The 22,524-nt window shown below is 34.1% G+C and overlaps 1 protein-coding gene and 1 pseudogene across 1 annotated transcript; both read left to right on the top strand.

The window, feature by feature from the left end:
- Positions 1-9,239: 9,239 nt before the first annotated feature.
- On the top strand, positions 9,240-10,506 carry LOC123883187 (annotated as a pseudogene).
- Positions 10,507-13,760: 3,254 nt separating this feature from the next.
- Positions 13,761-21,535, top strand: LOC123885055 (probable acyl-CoA dehydrogenase IBR3). Its single transcript, XM_045934276.1, has 17 exons — positions 13,761-13,994; positions 14,109-14,246; positions 15,273-15,413; positions 15,642-15,773; positions 16,042-16,227; positions 16,507-16,584; positions 16,824-16,937; positions 17,020-17,118; positions 17,428-17,545; positions 17,682-17,932; positions 18,947-19,141; positions 19,247-19,389; positions 19,832-19,916; positions 20,001-20,210; positions 20,620-20,772; positions 20,856-20,960; positions 21,053-21,535. Exons 1-17 carry the CDS (start codon positions 13,893-13,895, stop codon positions 21,248-21,250), a joined length of 2,448 nt encoding a protein of 815 aa, XP_045790232.1. The 5' UTR covers positions 13,761-13,892; the 3' UTR covers positions 21,251-21,535.
- The last annotated feature ends 989 nt before the right edge of the window (positions 21,536-22,524 follow it).

Below are 22,524 nucleotides of genomic sequence, written 5' to 3'. Positions count from 1 at the left end.
GAAATTCTGGTACACAGTAGACAAGTGTTGTCCACAATGTTCAGACACTTGTCGTAACACTTGTCTTAGCAGTAAGAACAATAAAGCAGAGCATTAAAAACAGATACTGAAAAGCATAAACAACACACATAATTGTTAACCCAGTTCAGCCTAACAGCCTAATCTGGGGGATACCAATCCAGGAGGAAATTCACTATCAGCAGTATTAATTCAGAGCTAAACTCCCCCGTTTACAACTCCTCACTTAATCCCTACCCAATGCAACTTCTACCTAGGAACTCCTAGATATGAGACCCCGTCTCACTCCCCTCAACCTTACAACCAGTAAGGATTTCAATAACAACAGAATGGAGACACTCTCCTTGACAAAGATGAAGACACACTTCAATAACATCACCACCTAGCCAACGACTAAGTTCACAATTTGGAGTTGCTTAAAAGCTTCCTCCAATTACAATACTCAACTCATTACCTATAGGTTTCTGAGTGAGGACATAGTGACCATCTCACAACCCGAGTGGTTCACTTTACACCAACTCTCCTAGAGAGTGGCTCAAAGACACGAAACCCTTAAAAACTACATCTTTGATATTCTATTTTAGCTTCAAGTTTCGGTGAATAAAACAGGGTTAGCAGCACCCTTTAAATAGCAGAGCCTCGTGGGCTTTTCATAATGCTTCAGCTCCAATAAATCTTCTAGATGCAAAATATATATTTTTACCAAATCTTTCTTTGCATCAAATATTCCTCCCATATATATATTTGTTGTAAATATATTTTAAAATTAAATCTTCTAATCTTCTTGAAGCACAAAGATTTATTTGAAATAAATCTTTTATATTTTCTGCAGCAATCTTCACAAGATATATTTTTGAAACAAATATTATATTTTCTAAAAGTTATTTTATTCCTTTAGAAAATAGAACTAGGGTTCGGCTGCCTTCAGAAACAATATTGATCACGTGCGCCTTGTTGAGTAAGAAACCACGAAACAATTCTTCAATCAAATCTTCGAAAGATTGAGTAGAAAATAAAAATGCTAGCTGGCGCGAACAATCAGACATACAAGTGTTGTTACATCTGTCTCAACACTTGGTGTACGCACATATGTCTCAACACTTGGCTAAAAGATGTTTTTGCAAAATGTAGCCAACATACAAAAACCCAACAGTCTCCCCCTTTGGCAAATTTTGGCTAAAACAATATTAGACCAGTATTAAGAGAGATACAGTATCACCTTTCCTTCGAGTCAACATGAGCACACAACTAGGAAATAAAGTAACATAGAAAAGCTACTTCCAAGAGAGCTCTTCAGCTACGAATAACTTGTAAGTAGTAACAGAGGCATGCAACAGCAGGAATAAACACATATAGCCTCACAGAGCAGATAAAGAGAAATAAACTCTCACAGTGGATTCAAAGATAGGAGAAATAAACTCTTACAATCAGAGTACATCCATTCAACAAAAGATCACCAGGGAAAAATAAATTCCCACAAACATAGAACTAGGAAAAATAAATTCCCAGCCACCAGAGAATAAAGCCAAGATGTCTCAGCATCTGGCATCACACTTGTCACTTATTCATACTACCACTCCCCCTGAATTTGTGCATGATAGAGCACAAGCATACAATGTAGTCAACCATATGAACTACAACATCCTTGTAATAGCAGAAGCATTCAATCAGAGTGATCAATGTTTAATAGTTGTTGTAGACACACATTTGTGCATTCATAAATAAGCATGTACAAGTTACCCATATTTCTACGACTGTAACTAACTAAGTCACCCATATTGCTATGACTGTGACCCAAATCACCCATATTTCTATGATTGTGATCCTAAGCATAAAAGTCATCCATATTTCTATGATTATGACTAAGCACGATGAATCATCCATATTTCTATGACTATGATTATGATCATGCCCTATGCTACAAGTTTAAATGCTTTTTGGAATTCTTGCATGCACATCACACAGAGTTGAAGGTAACATTTACTCCGCTCAGACATAGGCCTAGCAGATTAACACATCGTAGGGAGAATCGCAACAACAACATACACACCAGATGTCAGCACATCTGTCCACACATCACGCACATAGATCTTACATAGATCACTACTCCCCCTTTTTAGCCACAAATTCTGACAAATAAAGTCAGTGTGCATTAAACAAAAGAACAGAGGCATAGAGGTACCATAGCAGTATCAGAAGTGCAAGTTATATAACAGAGAAAACTAAACTCTCACAAAAGAACCACATAGGGAGAAATAAACTCCCACATACTGAGAAGAATAAATTCTCACACATCAGATCTGGATGTTTAGACATCAGGCATGACATCACACATCAGGAACATAGCACTCCCACAACCATCAAGCACACTATCAGAGCAAAAGCTATCAGAACACATTATCAGGCTAGCAACACACTACTACTCCTCTTGAATACATGCACATATATATAACTCACACTCCCTCTCAATACGAGCATAGAAGCATAAGAACATCAATACGAGCATAGAAGCATAAGAACAGCAACTTCACCAAATGTAAGAACATCGGTCCACACATTTGTCCACACACACACTACTCTTCCTTTTTAGTCATAATTTTGACAAACATCATACATATCAGAACACAGAGTAGCAAAAACAGAAATATCCAGAGTGCAGATATTACAGACCATAGGCACATACAGGTGCTAGAAATCCATGGCCTAGCCCACAAAAGATACGGAGAACAAAAGTAGTGGAAAGAGAACATGCGCGCTTTCATCCACAATACCATGACCAAACTCCAATAGTATAACATGAAGATCATAAGTAACAAGGCATAAACCTATACTATCTTCATCACATCAACCACATAGTGCACAGAGATACTACAACCAAATATAACACCATGGGATACATAGTTCATCATATATAAATCAGAAATGGAGGAACCATATCATATCCACCACATCAAACTCCATAGTAAACACTCATAAAATATACATTTTCCCCTTGTTTCCACAACATGACAAGAGCATGAGAAAACATTGTTCTTGGAAACAACATGTACCAACCGGCAGAGAAAACAATGTTAGGAACATGTGGTCCGACAAAAGAAATCTATAGTCAGAAGTCAAAGACACTCCCTTTTTGGCTTTGGAGTGCTTCTGATCTTTCAATCTCAAAGAGTTGTCTCATAATACTCTTAGAGATTACACCCATAAAGGTTATTGGTAGCTTCACCATAAACGTTGTAGCTTGCTTCATAGTTAAAAACATACTCACAAAAAAAATCCAGCTTCTCATAGCATTATCTCCTTTAAAACACAAATTTCTATTTCTAGACATTTTCTTTAAAATGAATGAAACATTCTAAGAGGACAGAAGAGATGTCAACTTTCTTCCTGTCAAGTGACATGATGCCCAGAACATCATCCTCAATATTTGGCTCATAGTCAACCACATTCTGGCATTTTGGCGACAGCTGTTGTACACACTGTTGGAATACTTGAGATAACATGATGTTGAGACAGATGTTACAACATCTCGTACCAGAACAGACAAGTTATTCAACACAGATGAGTATTATTCAGTTTCAATCTCAAGAGACATATACCAAAAGCATCTTCAACAATAGATATATTGTCATCACACAAGAACATCAAACTAGAGGTTTCAGAAACAGGTCTGAAACAGTCACTTACAATAATAGTAATCACCTTTGATCATCACATATCTGAGCATTATCGCATCTGATCATAACACATCTGAACACATATAATACTTCTCAGCAGAATGCACATCCACACAAACAATCGTACCATGCTAGTTCTCTTTTAGTCACACTTTGAGCAACAACTTTGGTTAAATGGAAGATCATCAAGATCAGTTTCTTCTACCACATTCAAAACCTCAATACTCCAAACCACCATTAGTTGATCCTCATTAGATTGAGGACTCTCAGAACCATATCATCATCAGTTTGGGGAATTGCAGAACAGGTTTCAACAACACTAACGGGTTGGTCCAAGATGTTTCAACATCCGATATGACATTAGACTTATGTGAGGTTCCTTTGGGGGACTCAACCACAACTTTAGTGAGGGATGACAAAATGTCAGAACCAACAACCTTGGAAGATGATACATGCACAATTTCAACAATAGTGTCATCAACAACAGCAACATTCATACCAGATTGAAAGTTTCAGAGGTACATCTGACAGATGTTCCAACACTACCCATAACATTTGAACTGACAAAACCTTTAACATGGGTAACAACATTTGATTCGACATTAGGGGTTTTGATAGGTTCAAGATAGAAACATGTCATAGTATGGGATTTATTGACAACAACAAAAGGATCACCATTCCTACCATAACTTTTGAGATTCATCTTTTCGTCTTTGTTCTCTATTAGCCAAGATGTAGCATTTACTCCCAAAGACATAGAAATAATTAACATTTGGTTTTCTCCCCTTCCAAAGCTCAGAGAGGGTAGATGAGAACTCATGACTAATTCCTTCAGAGGAGCAGAAGTTAGAGAATTTAGAATTTTCAAATTCCTTCCGATGGTCACTTCTGATCCTGACAATTACACCCTCATTCTCTCTTTGGAGGCGTTGACAAAGGTCTTTGAAGACATGAAAAGTATTTGATTTTTCTTTAATAAAATTTACCCAGGTAAATCTGAAGGAATCATCAACAACTAAAAAGACATACTTCTTTCGACCAAGGTTTTCAACTTACATAGGTCTCATCAAATCAGCAATCATCTCTTTTCTGATCATGAAGCCAGAAGTTTTCTTGCCAGATGTTGCAACATTATGTGGAACATTTGTCCCTTCAACTAGTCTATAGTGCAATGTGAGAGGAGATTCCCTCTTACAGACAACATCAAAGCTGATCAAAATATTTGGATGCTGATCAGGAATAATACTACAAAGCACAGTGGGAAATGTTGTTGGCATCTTCACAGCCAAAGACATAGCATGCTCAGCTTCAGGATCTTCACTCCTGGCCAAAAACTTATTAATCACAGCTAGCAGGTGAAAATTCAACACATCAACCCATGTTAAAAAACCTTCATGAATTCCTTGCTCAAAGGATCATCACAGTCTTCAGTTTATTAGCTTCAACAGCTCTACTAGACTCAGTAAAGTCAGTTATCATTTTCTACCTAGTGAGAGCACCAGCCTTTTGCTGGACAGATGTACCTACACCGGCATCTACATGTGTCCCAGACAGTAAATTCTTACTAACGGTCAGCTTACTAGCCCTTCTACAGGGAACATCAGCATCCACAAGAATAGTTGGATATTGGTCAAGTATAATACCACACAGCAGGGTTGTAAATGCTATGGGCAGTTGTAGAGCAAAATAAACAGCATGTTCCAAAGTGGCCTTTACTCAGGGTTTTTTTAGGGTCATCACAATTGTCAGCAACATTCACTACAAATTCCCTTACCAGCTTATCAAAACAGTCACCTAGATCAGACACTTTTCTCATCAAACCTTTCACACTTCTTCAAGATGTGCCACCAGATGTAGCTACACTTGTCTCCCTTTCAAAGTCTGAATCACTAGAAGAAGGTTCTTTTCTCTTTAAGCTCTTCTTCTTGACCTCAGAAGTTGGAATCACCTTGCTCCTGGTTCTGGGGGGACCAGTCACAGTTTTCTTCCCAGCCATTTTAGCAGACTTCTCTACCTCAGACTGATGGACAGGTGTACTAACAGTTGTCACACCTTTACCTGTCCTACTTCTAGTTCTTTTACCAACACTAGTACCAGGCACTTCTGTCACAAGTTTGTCACCTTTAACGTTTTCATGCATGAAGACAACATCAGGATCACTCACTCCCTTACCTTCAGATAGGGTCTTACTGCTTTCATCTGATTCAGAGTAATCCACAAGATTATTACTAGATTTTTCTACCACAAGAGTTCCTTCTTTTTCAGTAGCATCATTATGAACAGTGTCACTTGTGACAATTTCAGGTACCTCAGATGTACCTACACTTGGTACAGCATTTGTCTCCAATGCCATAGATGTGTCAACATCAGAGACAACATTCGTCTCAGGTGCCACAGATGTGTCAATATTTGGCACAACATCAGTCTCAGGGACAGTTCCCTTGAGGGAATCAACAACACATTCACTTGTGGTCTTAGTAGAAGCACCAACATCATAATTAACAACAACATTGGGCCACAAGAGAATCAACCATCAGTAGTTGATCAACTTTCAATACCAAAGAGCAATAATCCTTTGCTCCCAAAAATAATAACTCCTCCTTGCTAGAAACAACTGAAATGCCTATCCTAGGTGATTTGGATGACACTCCAAAGTGCAGATAACAATTCACCCATTGGACATAGGTTGAAGCAGCTCCAATGTTCATAATCCCATGAAGCTCTTTTCACTACAACAGAACAAGAGTTCCATGCTCTCGTAGACTTGACAATATCAAGTTAGAGTAAACAACCTCCATCCTGTTTTAGAGAAATACCACTAGACATATTGAACAAAAATAGGTTCTCAATATAAAGATGTCAAGACATTGAGTCTGACTTGTCTTCAAGATCTCACAGCTTCAGAATAAGGACTCCATAACTTCTCAGAGCACTCTAGAGAATTATACATTCTCCCCTTCAATAGCTGCACATCTAGTGGTTGGTATACGCAAGTTACTCTCCTCCAAACAGAATCTGTTTCATGGCCATAAACAAGATTCCATAAATCCGGTTCCTTTGATCAGAAGGATTCTCTAGATGTCAGAGAAGATGTCCTTGACATTTGAGCTTAACCTCCACGTAAAGAATCTAAATGAGATACCTTTATCAAGCTTCCACAGGAAAATCAAAACACACATCTGCACCACCACTTACTTGGATCAGAAATAAACTCACCCAAGAAGTCAACCATAAGTTTCTAGTGTAAAAATAAATCCAACAAGATTCTGCATACTGCTGGTCAGATGTACCAACATCTGGGAAGACATCAGTCCCCTTCTCAAGGAACACACCAAGAGATCTTTTATCAAAGCCATTGGAGGTTGGCTTTTAGGGTTAGAAGCAAAAATAAATTGCTCATAACTACCTTATGATCTCTCTTCAACAAACTCATGTATGAGTGCCTTTATGAGTGGACTTGAGATCACCCTCAAGTATCGTTGGCATCTCCAACAAGTTAGTTGAACCTCTTCAGAGGAGAACAGAGTGTTGCACACTCAAAACCACCAAGAGTTTTCCATCATATATATATGCAGCGGAATTCAAAGCAGAAAAACTCCTCAACAAACTTCAGGCACACCATAATGACCTTTGCACAAATTCCACACTCCAGATGCAACAGGTTAACAAAGGTTTGAAAATAAATCAAACCATACAGAAGCTCAACATCAAAGCTACACACCGTGCCATGAATAGTCCATCCTCCACTTCTAGGGACCATTCAAACAAATATGAACTTCTTCAAGTCCAAACAACTTTTCAGTATTCCTTACTTGTTCATAACCAGAAAGTATCTTCCCTAGGATCTCACTCAGATACAGAACAGGATGCCTGCTCTGATACCAATTGAAATTCTGGTACACAGTAGACAAGTGTTGTCCACGATATTCAGACACTTGTCGTAACACTTGTCTTAGCAGTAAGAACAATAAAGCAGAGCATTAAAAACAGATACTGAAAAGCATAAACAACACACATAATTGTTAACCCAGTTCAGCCTAACAGCCTAATCTGGGGGATACCAATCCAGGAGGAAATTCACTATCAGCAGTATTAATTCAGAGCTAAACTCCCCCGTTTACAACTCCTCACTTAATCCCTACCCAATGCAACTTCTACCTAGGAACTCCTAGATATGAGACCCCGTCTCACTCCCCTCAACCTTACAACCAGTAAGGATTTCAATAACAACAGAATGGAGACACTCTCCTTGACAAAGATGAAGACACACTTCAGTAACATCACCACCTAGCCAACGACTAAGTTCACAATTTGGAGTTGCTTAAAAGCTTCCTCCAATTACAATACTCAACTCATTACCTATAGGTTTCTGAGTGAGGACATAGTGACCATCTCACAACCCGAGTGGTTCACTTTACACCAACTCTCCTAGAGAGTGGCTCAAAGACACGAAACCCTTAAAAGACTACATCTTTGATATTCTATTTTAGCTTCAAGTTTCGGTGAATAAAACAGGGTTAGCAGCACCCTTTAAATAGCAGAGCCTCGTGGGCTTTTCATAATGCTTCAGCTCCAATAAATCTTCTAGATGCAAAATATATATTTTTACCAAATCTTTCTTTGCATCAAATATTCCTCCCATAAATATATTTGTTGTAAATATATTTTAAAATTAAATCTTCTAATCTTCTTGAAGCACAAAGATTTATTTGAAATAAATCTTTTATATTTTTTGCAGCAATCTTCACAATATATATTTTTGAAACAAATATTATATTTTCTAAAAGTTATTTTATTCCTTTAGAAAATAGAACTAGGGTTCGGCTGCCTTCATAAACAATATTGATCACGTGCGCCTTGTTGAGTAAGAAACCACGAAACAATTCTTCAATCAAATCTTCGAAAGATTGAGTAGAAAATAAAAATGCTAGCTGGCGCGAACAATCAGACATACAAGTGTTGTTACATCTGTCTCAACACTTGGTGTACGCACATATGTCTCAACACTTGGCTAAAAGATGTTTTTGCAAAATGTAGCCAACATACAAAAACCCAACAGTATCCAAACATAAATCAATTCTGTTTAACTCACTTTTGCCCAAAATCGAATCTATCAAACTCAATTCTGCTAAATCATTTTTTTTTTGCAATACAACCAAACACAACCATAGTCATGTCACTAATCACATTCATTATTTTGATTTTAACATTGCAGATTTAATATTAAACGATGATCAATTGATACAATATGCACTAGCAGATATTGAGATGATGTCACGTAGTTGTGGGAATAGTTTAAAAGATTATCCTCCAATGCCTAGAGCAGACACATCATTTGTTCCTGATATACAAAATAGTTTAATACACGAAAAATTGAATTATAACAGACAATCATTAGCTGAGGAACATGTTAGATTAATGTCAACTATGACTTCAGAATAACGTAAAGTATATGACACAATCATGACAAGAGTAAACGAAAACAAACCTGGGGTCTTTTTTCTTTATGGTTATGGCGGTACAGGGAAGACATTTATCTGGAGGGCCATGTCAGTCGCATTACGCTCAAAAGCTGAGATAGTTTTAACATTTTCCACAAGTGGGATCGCTGCATTGCTTATACCTAGCGGTAGAACAGCACATTCAAGGGTTTGTATTCCTCTAAATGTTGACGAGTTTTCAACATGTACCATAGTTCCTAAAAGCCCTTTGGCGCTATTAATAAAAAAGCAAAGCTCATTATATGGGATGAAGCACCAATGATGCACAAACACTGTTTCAAAGCTGTTGATCGAACTTTAAAAAATATTCTCAAGTCTGTTGATGAAAAAATAAACACATTCCCTTTGGTGGAAAAATTGTTGTTTTTGGCGAAGATTTTAGACAAATTCTACCAGTAATACCCAAAGGTACAAGGCCAGAAGTTATTCATGCTACTATTAATTCTTCGGTTCTTTGGAATTTTTGTGAAGTTTTAACTTTGAGTAAAAACACGAGGCTTCTCGGTGGTGCTTCGAGTGCAGACGTTGAACAAAGAAGATTGTTTTCTGAATGGGTTTTGAGTGTTGGCGATGAAGAAATTGGAGATGACAACGACGATGATTTAGAACTTGACATTCCATCAGATTTATTGATTCCAAATTCAGGTGATCCTCTTGCTTCTATCGTTGAAAGCACCCATCCCCAACTTTTACAAAACATGAACGATATAACGTATTTCCAAAATAGAGTTATACTACCTCCTAAAAATTCAATAGTCGACACAATAAAGGATTACATGTTGGATTTAATTTCTGATGAAGAAAAAACATATTTGAGTTATGATACTACACTCACACAAAATATTGTAGACGGTCAAACAGTGGATGATGTTCATACTCCCGAATTTTTGAACACGATTTCTACGTCGGGACTTCCAAATCACAAGTTGAGACTTAAATTTGGAGTTCCAGTTATGCTATTAAGGAATTTGAATAAAAAATTAGGATTATGCAATGGAACAAGACTTATTATTACGAGATTGAGAAAACATGCTCTTGAAGGAAAAATTATTTCAGGAAGTAATATTGGTGATCGGGTTTTCATACCTAGATTTTCTCTAACACCATCTGACGTGAGAATTCCTTTTAAATTTCAACGGAGACAATTTCCTATAATGATTTCTTTTGCGATGACTATTAATAAGAGTCAGAGACAATCTTTAAAGCATGTTGGGATATATCTTTCGTCGTCAGTGTTTTCACATGGTCAGTTGTATGTTGCAATTTCAAGAGTTACTTCTAGAAAAGGATTAAAAATATTGATCATCGATGACGACGGTGAAAATACGACTAAGACTTCGAATGTGGTCTATAAGGAAGTCTTCCGTAATATAACATAATTTCCTTTGTATGAATATTTATCCAAAATTATTGTTGAACTATCGTTTAATGTTACTCAACTTTTTTCATATATCGTACATTATTGGAATTATCATATCTTATTTAATCATTATATATCTTACATCTAATCAGACCCGTGCACCGCACGGGTCGATGTTCTAGTTAGTAAAAAATATTGAATTAGGGTAAAAAATGTAAATTTTTTCGAAAAATAAAACACTAAGAAAATGTATGATTTGATGATTTGCTAGATTTCTAATTATCGGTTTTTAATTGTTTAAACTGTGCAATGTAATTTGATGATGTTTAATTGTTGTATGAAATCTTTCCTATGAAAATCGATAGTGCTTATCAATTATTGCACATAATTTTAATCACAATTGGTATACTTGCCATAATAGTTGAAAATATTGTCTTGCACTGAAGGATCGTGGGTTCGAAATCTAGTCAAGACAAAATTGTATTGCCAGGGGGCAATATGATTGACTTTTTAAAATTTCAGGAGGGGTATTTGCCTATTTCCAAATTTCAGGAGAGTATTTGACGAATTTTATAATTTCAGGTGGGTATTTGACATTGAAGAATTGTAACCAAAAAAAAGGAAAGGTTTAAGGATAACTTTGAAAAACAAAGCAGCATGGCCCAAGCTATGATCTCCCTTTTTCATTGTATTGTTGTCTAAACTTTTAGTTGAATGTTATATATCCATCATTATTGATGTTTTGAATATTTTTTAAATATTATTGATCTATGGTATTTTTTAAGTTTTTTTTTATCCCTTAATATAAGAAAATTTTTCTTTTTAAATTTATTGAAAGATTGATGTATTTTATTATGACTTTGTTTGGTAAAGCTAGATTTTAAGTTTATAAGTTACAGCTTAAATCAAAGACTAAGGGTCTGTTTGATCTAGCTTTTTTTAGGTGTAGAAGATCTTTTAATCATAAAGCTAGAAATAATAGTTTTTTAACTAAAGTTAAAATTGTTTGGTAAATCTTAATTCTTTTATAAAAAAAGTTAAAAGTTGTTGTTTTATAATATAATAGGGTGAAAATATATATTTGATAATATATTATTATTTTTCCTAAAATATAGAAACTGTTTTTTTTCTTCTTACTATAGCTTTTAGAAATTGTTGTTTGGCCTAACTTCTTACTTTTAAGTAAAAAGAAGAGGAAAAAAGCTAGGCCAAACGGACCCTAAATACATTAATATTTCGATGAATTTAAAAAATAATTTTTTTTTTGTATTAATAACTAGAGGGAGTGATGTTTTTTCAAGTAACAATTGCCTATAAAGTGATTCATCTAAGGTAATTAGATTATATATATGTGATGTGATAAACTCACAAGTACAAAATTTGCATTATCTCATAAATTTTTATTATTTTGGAGTTTATAATGAAGGTTGTCTTAATATTTTAAATGTAAAAATAATTTAAAACAAAAAGAATTTTAAAAAGACACTTATTATTAGACAGAGAAAATATTTATTAACTATGTAAAATAAACATATTTCTTAACATAATGTTTAATTAGTTGAAATACATATTAACTATGTAAAAAAATCACATTTCTTAACATAATGTTTAATTAGTTGAAATTCATTTTAATTCTACTAGATATATATAAAACCCATGTAATTTAGAGTGGTTTGTTATAGAGTCTTGTGAGAAAATCGCATTTTTCAAATAACTTAGTCGCTTTTTCTTTTTTTCTTTTTTATCTATTTGTTATTTTTTAAAATTATATATAATGAAAAATATTACTTTTTGATACAAGAATTATTATTTTTTTTTTATCTATTTTTTATAGATTTATTTTAAAATGAGAATTTAAAGAAAAAAAAATTAAAAATTGCTTCAAATGAAAAGTTAACGGCTTCTCTAAACAAAAATTTTGATAAGGAATTATTTTTATATAAAAAGGTGATTTTTATTAGGGTAAATAAACACACAACTAAACATATTGTGCATCATACATAAGATGCCAACTTATGCATGATACAAGATATATCTCATTTGTGCATCATTGATTTGGCCAACATTTTAAATAGGCTTAATTAGTTTATTGGTCCCTTAAACATATTTTAGGTTTCACAATGGTCCCTTAATGAAAAAAATGTCCGGATTGGTCCCTTAAAGACACATCCGTTTCTCACATTGGTCCTTTCCGTCAATTTTTCACAAAAAAACGTTAGTTTTAGTTGACTGAATTGTGGATGTCGTTAAGTCTAAGTGGTCCACCAAAAACCTAATTAATTTTTAAAATTTTAACAATTGGAATTTTTTGTTATATTTGGAGTTAAAATTTAACCGAAATGACCAATATGGCAAACATATATGTCTTTAAGAGACCAATCCGAGTCTTTTTTTCTTTAAGGGACCAATCCAGACCTTTTTTTTTTTAAGGGACCATTGTGAAACCTAAAATATTTTTAAGGGACCAACAGACTAATTAAACCTTTTAAATAAGGTTATGTCAATATGAAACTATTATCCTATTCTCTCAATCTCATTATAAGCGCTTCTTTTATGATATTTATAATTTATAATATCTCAATTTTTTTAGAATATCAATGTAGTATTTATTTTAACTCACTTAACTATTCCACTGATTATTAAAATTAACAAAACTAATTATCATCTTAATATTCAAAACTCGACATCTAAAATGAGACTAGACAACCAAAATATTGTGACACAAGTAATAAATACTTTGACCACTTAACTATTTGATTTTGAGTTTGATCCTCGGTCAATGCATATGAAAAAATATTTGTTCGTTAAACTAATTTAATAAATCTTAGTTAGAGAATTAGTCTCTATTGAGTCAACTTTTTTAATAAATCTTCCCGACGACAGAGGAATCAACCCGCCTATCGTGGCGGAACATTTTTTTTCACAATAAAACAGTTAACTCGAAAGAATTAGTCTAGGCTAAAATCACTCCATTATCAAAATATAGTAATCAAAACAACTTAATGCAAACAAGATAGAGATATCTTTTCCTTTAGTGCTTGAGTTTTATTATTTCCTTATTTTTCAAGATACGTTAAGAATTGCTCTTATTAATACTCTATTATTTATTTAGAATTATTTAATATATTAATGAGTTATAATTTTATGATTAGTTGTGCCTAATAATTAATGCTTAGGTGAGGACTCACCTACCAATTTCTCATCTTTGTAATTATCGAAACAAGATTGAGTTGATCATGTTCAACACGTCACTGCTACTTACACCCCCCAAAACAAAACCGCACACTCCATCTTTCTTCTTCAATCTTTCTCTGTGATTGTTACAGATCAAATTTGGCTATGTCATCTACTCACCATTTCAACCATGATTCACTCCTCCGTTATTGTTCTTCCAACGTTTCTGGCTTCCCTATTTCACCAACTCACTTCAATCTCTCTCAGGTTCAATCTTTTTTCCATTTTTGCATTTTTTATCCATCTGGGTCATGAGGTTTGCATCAAAATTTGTTCTTTTTTGTGTTTTGACTTTTTGTGTTCTGTTGTGAATTGTTATAGTTTGGACATGGACAGTCAAATCCAACATACTTGATGGAAGTTGGTTTGAATGGACCAATTGTGAAGAAATATGTTCTTAGGAAAAAGCCACCTGGGACATTGTTGGCTTCAGCTCATGCTGTTGAAAGAGAGTTTCTGGTTTGTATTTTTGTTTCTAATTTCTTTCATTCATAGATGAATATAATTGAACAATGAGTTGTTTATGATTTGAAAAAGTTGTTGGTGTAGAATGAATCAAGTTGATAGTTTTAGTTTTGAGGTGACAAAAATTGATTTTGAATAAGTTGATTTTAGTTAAAGGTGAGTTAAATGTGTGTATGTTTGGTTTTGCTGTGAGCAAAATTTAGTTTGAGTGAATTGGCTGTGTAATATTGGTTATGGCAAAAATTGAGTTGAAGCTAAGGTGAGTTAAGAGTCTGTTTGGATTGACTTATTTTTTAGCTTATGCAAATAAATTAGCTTTTATGTATTATTATAAGCTTGTCAAGGTAGTTTATGAAAAAACAGCTTATGAAGATACAATTTTCGTTAGTGAGAACTTATGAATTTACATAAAAGTTTTTTTTTTTTGAACAGCTACATAAAAGCTTATTAATTTGCATAAGTTATTTTTCATAAGCTCAAAAATAAGTCAATCCAAACGGGCCCTAAATGTGCGTATGTTTGGTTCTGTTGTGAGCAAAATTGATTTTGAGTGAATTAGTTGTGTAAAATTGATTATGGCAAAAATTGAGTTGAAGGTAAAGTGATTTTAGTTTGGATACATTTGTGTAAAACTTAATTGAACAATAACTTTGAGTGTAAGAATCAATTCTAGAATTAGAATCTACAATTTCTAGGTTCAAGTATACACATCTAGAATAAATGTTGGCTCCTTCAAAAGTGGACCCAACACGCACGTAGTGTTATGTGTTTGAATACATTAACGTATAAGTGAGTTGGACGATAAATTTGAGTTAAAAATAATGTTTGGAGTCAAAAACTGCAAAACTTAGGTTCAAGATAGAATTAGGCAAAATGAATTCAATTGCTATGAACCAAACAAACATGTTAAAATCAGTTTTGTGTATCTGGAATCTATTTTGCTCTCCTTACCATGAAACCAAACTCAAGTGAGAAAGAAATATGATTCTTTCTCTTTTATTATGGTTCTTCAACTTGCAGGTTCTCCAGGCTCTAGGCAATAATACCAATGTTCCAGTCCCTAAAGTTTTCTGTCTGTGCAATGATTCAACTGTTATTGGAACACCATTTTATATCATGGAGTATTTGGAAGGACGGATATTTATTGATCCCAAATTACCAGTATGATCCCTTTACATGTCATCTTTAGTTTTCTGGACTAAAATTACTGATTGCTAGACTGGATTGTCATCATAGTTTTGCAACTTGCGGTTATGCTGCAAACAAAACTGCCGTCGCGGTGACCTTATATTCATTTTGTTTGCAGCTGCAATTATGGCTGCAGACTGCAACTTAAAACCATGATTGTCATTAGTTTTGTTGCTGAATTGTGTTAAATGAATGTGTTAGGGTTTGGCGCCAGAAAGTAGGAGGGCGATTTATCGTGACACTGCTAAAACCTTAGCTTCTTTACATTCTGCTAATGTGGATTCTGTTGGTTTGGGAAATTACGGGCGACGTAATGATTATTGCAAAAGACAGGTAAGTTCTTTCATATATGCCTGCTTGTTTACGATCAAGGTTATGACTTGAAGAACATTTTTTTTACCAAATAAATTTGGTTTATGAATTTAGCGAAGTCTGTCATTTGAGTGGTTGATGAACCTTGTATCTCTGTATGGATTTATAGAAAAGCTTAACTCAAATGCATTGAACTTATATAAGCCGCAAAAGAAGCGTTAGGATCAAATTAATTTTATTTTACCTTATGCCAACTTGATAGCACTAATGGTTAGTTTATTTATTTTAGATTGAGAGATGGGCTAAGCAATATGTCTCCTCAACCAATGAGGGTAAACCTGCAAGCAATCCAAAAATGTTTGCGTTGATTGATTGGCTACGACAACATATTCCTTCTGAAGATTCTTCAGGAGCAACAGCGGGTGTGGTTCATGGAGATTTTCGCATTGACAATCTTGTGTTCCATCCCACAGAGGTAAGCAATGCATTCAGTAAAACTATATACACTTGACCAAAGTTCTGTTGGCTGAAAAACTGAGTCCTTTTTCTTTGTTCTGATATTAATTCATAGAGTATCAATATCATAACTATCATGCTAAAAGAAACAGAAATTTATGTTGTCATGTGTATAATATTCTGGAATTTGGTCAGTGCTAACTGCTAATAAGATTAGCGTTTTGGATTTATAACAATCCATGGCATCTTAGAATTATAACCTAGGTCTTATGCCTGATAAGTTTCCTTTCTGCTGCAGGATCGAGTAATCGGCATACTTGACTGGGAACTGTCTACCCTTGGTAACCAAATGTGTGATGTTTCATATATGTGTATGGTATGTACTACATAGAAACTTTTCTAAATCAAGATTTTGGTGCATAAAGATGGATTTGTTGCATTGCACTTCATAGTTGTTTTGCACCTGCCTTTTGTTTATGTCTTGATAGATATTAATATTATTTTCATATATTTTGCTGCTTGTTAAAGTGATCTTAAAACAGAATCATAGATACCTAAGCTGTTGATTAATTGAAATATCAGTGTAGTTTATGTTTTTTTCTTTTTCTTTGACAGTCTTATATCAAAGATATTGGCGAAAAAGAAGTAAAGGAAGGTATGGAACGTGCTGGATTACCGGCAGGAATTCCTTCCCTACCAGAATTTTTAGCTGACTATTGTTCTCTGGCAGTAAGTGATGTTACTATATATTTTCAATTTGTAAGAAAATTCCGATACTAAAGAATTCTAACGAATGAGTTTTTGATGCCAGGGAAGAAAATGGCCTGTTGCTGAATGGAAGTTCTATGTTGCCTTTTCGTTTTTCCGTGGGGCTTCAATTTATGCAGGAGTGTATAATAGATGGGTTAAGGTATCTAAATTTGTTAGAGATGCTGTTATATTTTGAGTTTATCTCACATGAGTGCTTATGTATAAACGATTTCTATAACAAAAGCTAAAAAAATAATGTCAAACTGTTTTTATATAAGCTGTAAGTTGTTTTCATAAACTATCCTGAACAGGTATTATAAGAGTTTATGGAAATAAGCTTAAAACAGCATATGAACATGTTATTATCTCTTCCAAGCAGTATCACAAATTCTTATGCCCGTGGATAAACTCAAATAAGTCAATCCAAGCAGATCCTTAATTATATTTGGCTTCTTTGTGTTCAATATAGGGTAATGCATCCGGTGGTGAGCGTGCTCGTTACACAGAAGTACTTGCAAATGGACTTATATCAGCTGCTTGGGAATTTATTGAACGCAAAGTTGCGCTTCCTCAGCATCCTCCTTCAGGTAACTACACCTTTAAATCTATTACGGGCTCTCTCTCACATATATTGTGTTCCTTTACTACAGGAAAATCATATTATTAGATTATTAGTACTACACTAATATATTATCTGAGGCACTTTCACTCGTAACAAATCAGGTTCAAATGCAAAAGAATTAGTTAAGGGTAATGCTATTCAGGGCCTCCCGAATGAGGGGAGGTTTGCTCCTAATCAAAAGGTTGTAGTGCTGAGGAATAAAATAATTAAGTTCATGGAGGAACATATATACCCTATGGAAGAAGAATTTTCTAAACTTGCTCAGTCGGAAGCACGTTGGACTATTCACCCAGCAGAGGAAAAATTGAAGGAGTTAGCAAAGAAAGAAGGCTTGTGGAACTTATGGATTCCTGTATGCATCTTAATTCTCCTCTTCTGTAATATATTTTATCTGTATTTTGTGGTTTCAAAAGCTTTTAACATCTTTCCGTCTTGTAAAAAAAAAAACATCTTTCTGTCAAAAAAAAAAAAAACAATAGACACACATTTATTTGTCATAGACCTTAGCAATTTCTATACGTAGGTTTTCACTGTTTTCTTCTCAATGTTCACAGTATGTTTTTGGAAAGGCAGATGTTAGTGGTTAGATTGTTAGCTGCAGGAGTCAAACCCTAAACCTCGTTCTTAATACTCCTCCAGCGTCCCAACCCATACCACCAGGCTACACCTTTGGGGACCAAAGTTCACACTATTTTTCTAGATATTCGATAATCTGAAACGACATAAATATTTATGGCCCACTAAAAGTAAGGTTTCCAATATGAAGTATTCAACCTTACATGGGGTTCATGCCTTTAGGATGTGTTTATACTTTAAAGAGATTATTACATAAACATATCATATTTGCTCAAGCTTTGAATTGTACATTGAGATACTATAATGCTTAAGTAAACGTTTCAAAGTTAGGGAATCATTACAAGTTTGTTTGGATAAACTTCTCAAGAAGTGCATCTGGAAAAAGAAATATTTAAAAGAATCTTGCAATAACTAAGGGTTTTAAAACAACTTTCTGTGTTAGTTGAAATTAGTTATTGCATCTCAAGTTTTCAAAAGCATTTTCATTTAACTCTATGAAAAATTGAACATCTGTAAGTTTGCTAGGACTTTTCAATAACTGAAAAACCACAAACATAAGTTAACTAAGATGTTGCTAATTTGCTAGAAGCTAATCCAAACATGGCATATTGGTTGAAATGATAGAGCTTATTTAGAAAGAAAAAAGAAGTTAGAGAGAGCATGATAAACTATACAAGGAGAATATATCGATACTACTTATAACAATGTGATACAAATACTAACTTAATGTTCTTTGTTTGGTACTATGTATTTAGAGTAAAATATTGTGAATGTGTTTGCTTTTATTCAGGTTGATAGTGCTGCGAGGGCAAGGAAAATTCTGTTTGATGGGAGCGATAATAATCTCTCTACTGATTCAAATGACTTGTTGTTAGGTGCTGGTCTAACAAATCTCGAATATGGATACCTTTGTGAGTTCATGGGTCATTCTGTTTGGGCTCCACAAATATTTAATTGTGGTGCGCCTGACACTGGTAATATGGAGGTAAGATGATCCTTATAGAAATGCAAGGTTAATCAGATTTAATACTTTCTCTATCATCATTGCATTTTTGTTCGATCAGCGTGTAACATTACTCTTGCATTTTAGGTTTTATTGCGCAATGGAAATAAAGAACAAATGCTACAATGGCTTATTCCTTTGCTTGAGGGGAAGATTAGGTCTGGATTTGCAATGACAGAACCAAAAGTTGCATCTTCTGATGCAACCAATATTGAGTGTTCCATCAAAAGGTGATATTATCTATAATCTTAAAACAATACATGCGCACATTCTTTCCATTCAGCTGATTTAATGCATTGCAAAATTAATTAAAAACATGGCTTTGTGTTTAGCTTCTTGATAGAAGACAAGTAGACATTTATTAGGTTATGCGAACTACCTATTTTCTTAGGCCCTATTTGATAAACAATTTAATTAATCACTTATCATATAGGTGCTTATGTATAAGCTATTTCTATAACAAAAGATTAAATAAAGTCAAACTATTTCATAAAATTATAAATTGTTTCATAAGCTATCCTAGAGAGCTTATGGAAATAAGCTGAAAAAGTCTTACGGACATGTCCCAAGTTGTTTCCTTAAACTCTCCCAAACAGTCTCACAAGTGCTTATACTAGTAAATAAGTTCAAATAAGTCATTCCTAATAGTCCCTAATTTTTCTCCTTTCACAGGCAAGGAGATTCATATATTATAAATGGGACAAAATGGTGGACTAGTGGTGCTATGGATCCAAGATGTAAAATTCTTATACTCATGGTGAGTATTTAGTTGAAAGTTATTGCATTAAGAGTCAATACGATATTCATTAAGAGGGTGATTGATAAAAAAACATGGGTACAGGGGAAAACTGACTTCAATGCAGCGAGACATAAACAACAATCGATGATTTTAGTGGATACTCAGACTCCTGGTGTTCACATAAAGAGACCTTTGACGGTGTTTGGCTTTGATGATGCGCCTCATGGACATGCAGAAGTAATATTTGACAATGTTCGTGTGCCTGCCACAAACATCTTAATGGGAGAAGGACGTGGATTTGAGATTGCTCAAGTAAGTTGAAAAACATTTGTTTTACGTTAAATACTAGGTCCTGATGTTGACTCGAATTCAGTTATTCATTGAAGCAAATTTTGTAGCATTAAATTTCAATTGTTGAAGTTGTATTATAGGACTAGTATTTTAGGAATAGCGGAAAAAAAAAAGGCACACTCAAAATAATTAAATAATGAAATTATATTCATATTGATATGGATCAAATTATACTGATGTAACACTTGAGTAATGTTATACCATTCCATAACTTTATATGGATACATAGTTTTAAAATTTCTTGTTGGATTTAAAATTTATACATATACATCATCTCTGTAAAAAATTATATGAATGTCTTTGAAACGCGCAAACTTGCTGAAGTACCAAAAAACATATTTTTCATCTGTTGCTGACTTGCATCTTGCAGGCTAGGTTAGGTCCTGGAAGGTTGCACCATTGTATGAGACTAATAGGCGCTGCTGAGCGAGGCATGCAACTGATGGCTCAAAGAGCTCTTAATAGAAAAGCATTTGGGAAATTGATTGCACAACATGGTTCGTTTATTTCAGATTTGGCCAAGGTATTAATTAGATTAAAAAATAAAAATCTTTTTCAGTTTCACTTTTTACACGAGCTTTGCTTACTCTACTATCGTTTGTTCAGTGCCGAGTAGAGCTAGAGAAGACTAGGTTGCTGGTGTTGGAAGCCGCGGACCAGCTTGATCGGTATGGAAACAAAAAAGCTCGAGGGATAATTGCAATGGCGAAGGTATAGTACTGAGTACTGTCCTTATCTTCTGTTACTATCATTTTGCTCATGATAATGATTTTCTTTCAACACTATGGTTTGTCTTGGAATAGGTAGCTGCGCCAAACATGGCACTACAGGTACTTGACATGGCAATGCAAGTGCATGGAGCAGCTGGTTTATCGTCTGACACGGTCCTTGCACATCTGTGGGCAACTGCAAGGACGTTGAGAATTGCAGATGGTCCGGACGAAGTCCACCTCGGTACCATAGGAAAGTTAGAGTTAGAATTACAAAGAGCTAAGCTTTGAGAACAAAAAGAAAGTCACCAAATAAAAGCTCATGAAAGGGGAATTCATAATCCCTCTAATAAAGTGTTCTGAGGGAAAAACATATATATAAGAGTTCTGAGATGCTTTTTGGAAGCATTATGTAATCTATAGGAGTTTTTTTTTTTTTTTTTTTTTTTTTTTTTTTTTTTATCAAAATAAGCTTTTTCATTGTATATTCCAGGTATATGACTCTTTTAATTTCTTATTAAAGAATTACCTGGTCTCGAGTATAAGCAAGAAAGTACAGATGATGTAATTCCTAAATTCTCCGAATCACTTGTTAAGAAAACAAAAATTCTTAACAAAAATAGAAACATAAGTAAAAAAAATTATGTAATAAAGAACCTCTTTAAAAATTTCAAGTCATGGCATTGAATTTGAATGTACTACAAGATAATATTACTTCTTTAAAAAATGAAATTGAGCTCACCGTAGTTATGTTGTTGACGCATTCATGCAGTCAGAGATATTGATAGTTTATCGATCTTGTTCATATGGTAAAACAAACATACTTTAATTTTTAGTTTATATTTTAAAATACCGAGCTTAACTTAAACCATCAGATCTTGATCAAGCGGCTATAGATGACCAATGTGTGAATGCAGGAAAGTGTTGACTGCAACTTAAAATAATCCAATGTTTATTTTTTGACACTACTGTCTACTAATATGTGTACTAATATTATTTTGTTGATAGATTCCTTATGTCTTATTCATTTTGGTAAATACTTTTTTTTTTTTTTTTTAAACTTTGTATTCGTCTTAAAGATGGACTAATCTGCGAGACCAATTCCACTATCCACTAGTGGGGAGCCAATTGAAGTCAGAGAGAAGTCATGTATGGATCAGTCCAACACAAAAATTGTTCATAATACCAAGAACATTTTGGTAAGTACTAAGCATCCTGATGCTTTGTTCATAATATTTAAGCATAGTTAAGAATAATCCTTAATTTTTCACATGATTGAATGTGGTTTAGTCGCCATCTACATGTAAGGACAGTTTCTAAAGTGGGATGATTCTTAATATAATTAATTATAGAACTTTATAGTTTAAGTTAATAATCAAAACATGGTTCTAACAAAATATTCTAGTAGGTGCTATTTTGGGATACTATAGAAATATACGCATAACACATTGATCATTAAAGAAGTATTTGAATTGTTACATTCAAATACTAAATTCAACCATTGAAGGACATCCTCTAATCTAAACACATTATAATTAGCACTTACTTAAATGCCAAAATTGGTT

This window comes from Trifolium pratense, linkage group LG5 (genome assembly GCF_020283565.1).
Source record: "Trifolium pratense cultivar HEN17-A07 linkage group LG5, ARS_RC_1.1, whole genome shotgun sequence".
In the NCBI taxonomy this organism is placed as follows: Eukaryota; Viridiplantae; Streptophyta; class Magnoliopsida; order Fabales; family Fabaceae; genus Trifolium; species Trifolium pratense.
This window is presented reverse-complemented; position numbering and strand designations above follow the sequence as displayed.

Bases quoted from the DNA above. Each gene is read 5' to 3' on its own strand.
- LOC123885055 (XM_045934276.1), top strand. From the start codon at position 13,893: ATGTCATCTACTCACCATTTCAACCATGATTCACTCCTCCGTTATTGT. The intron at 15,414-15,641 runs GTATGATCCCTT...TGAATGTGTTAG, and splicing joins TTATTGATCCCAAATTACCA to GGTTTGGCGCCAGAAAGTAG. The intron at 16,585-16,823 runs GTATGTACTACA...TTTCTTTGACAG, and splicing joins ATGTTTCATATATGTGTATG to TCTTATATCAAAGATATTGG.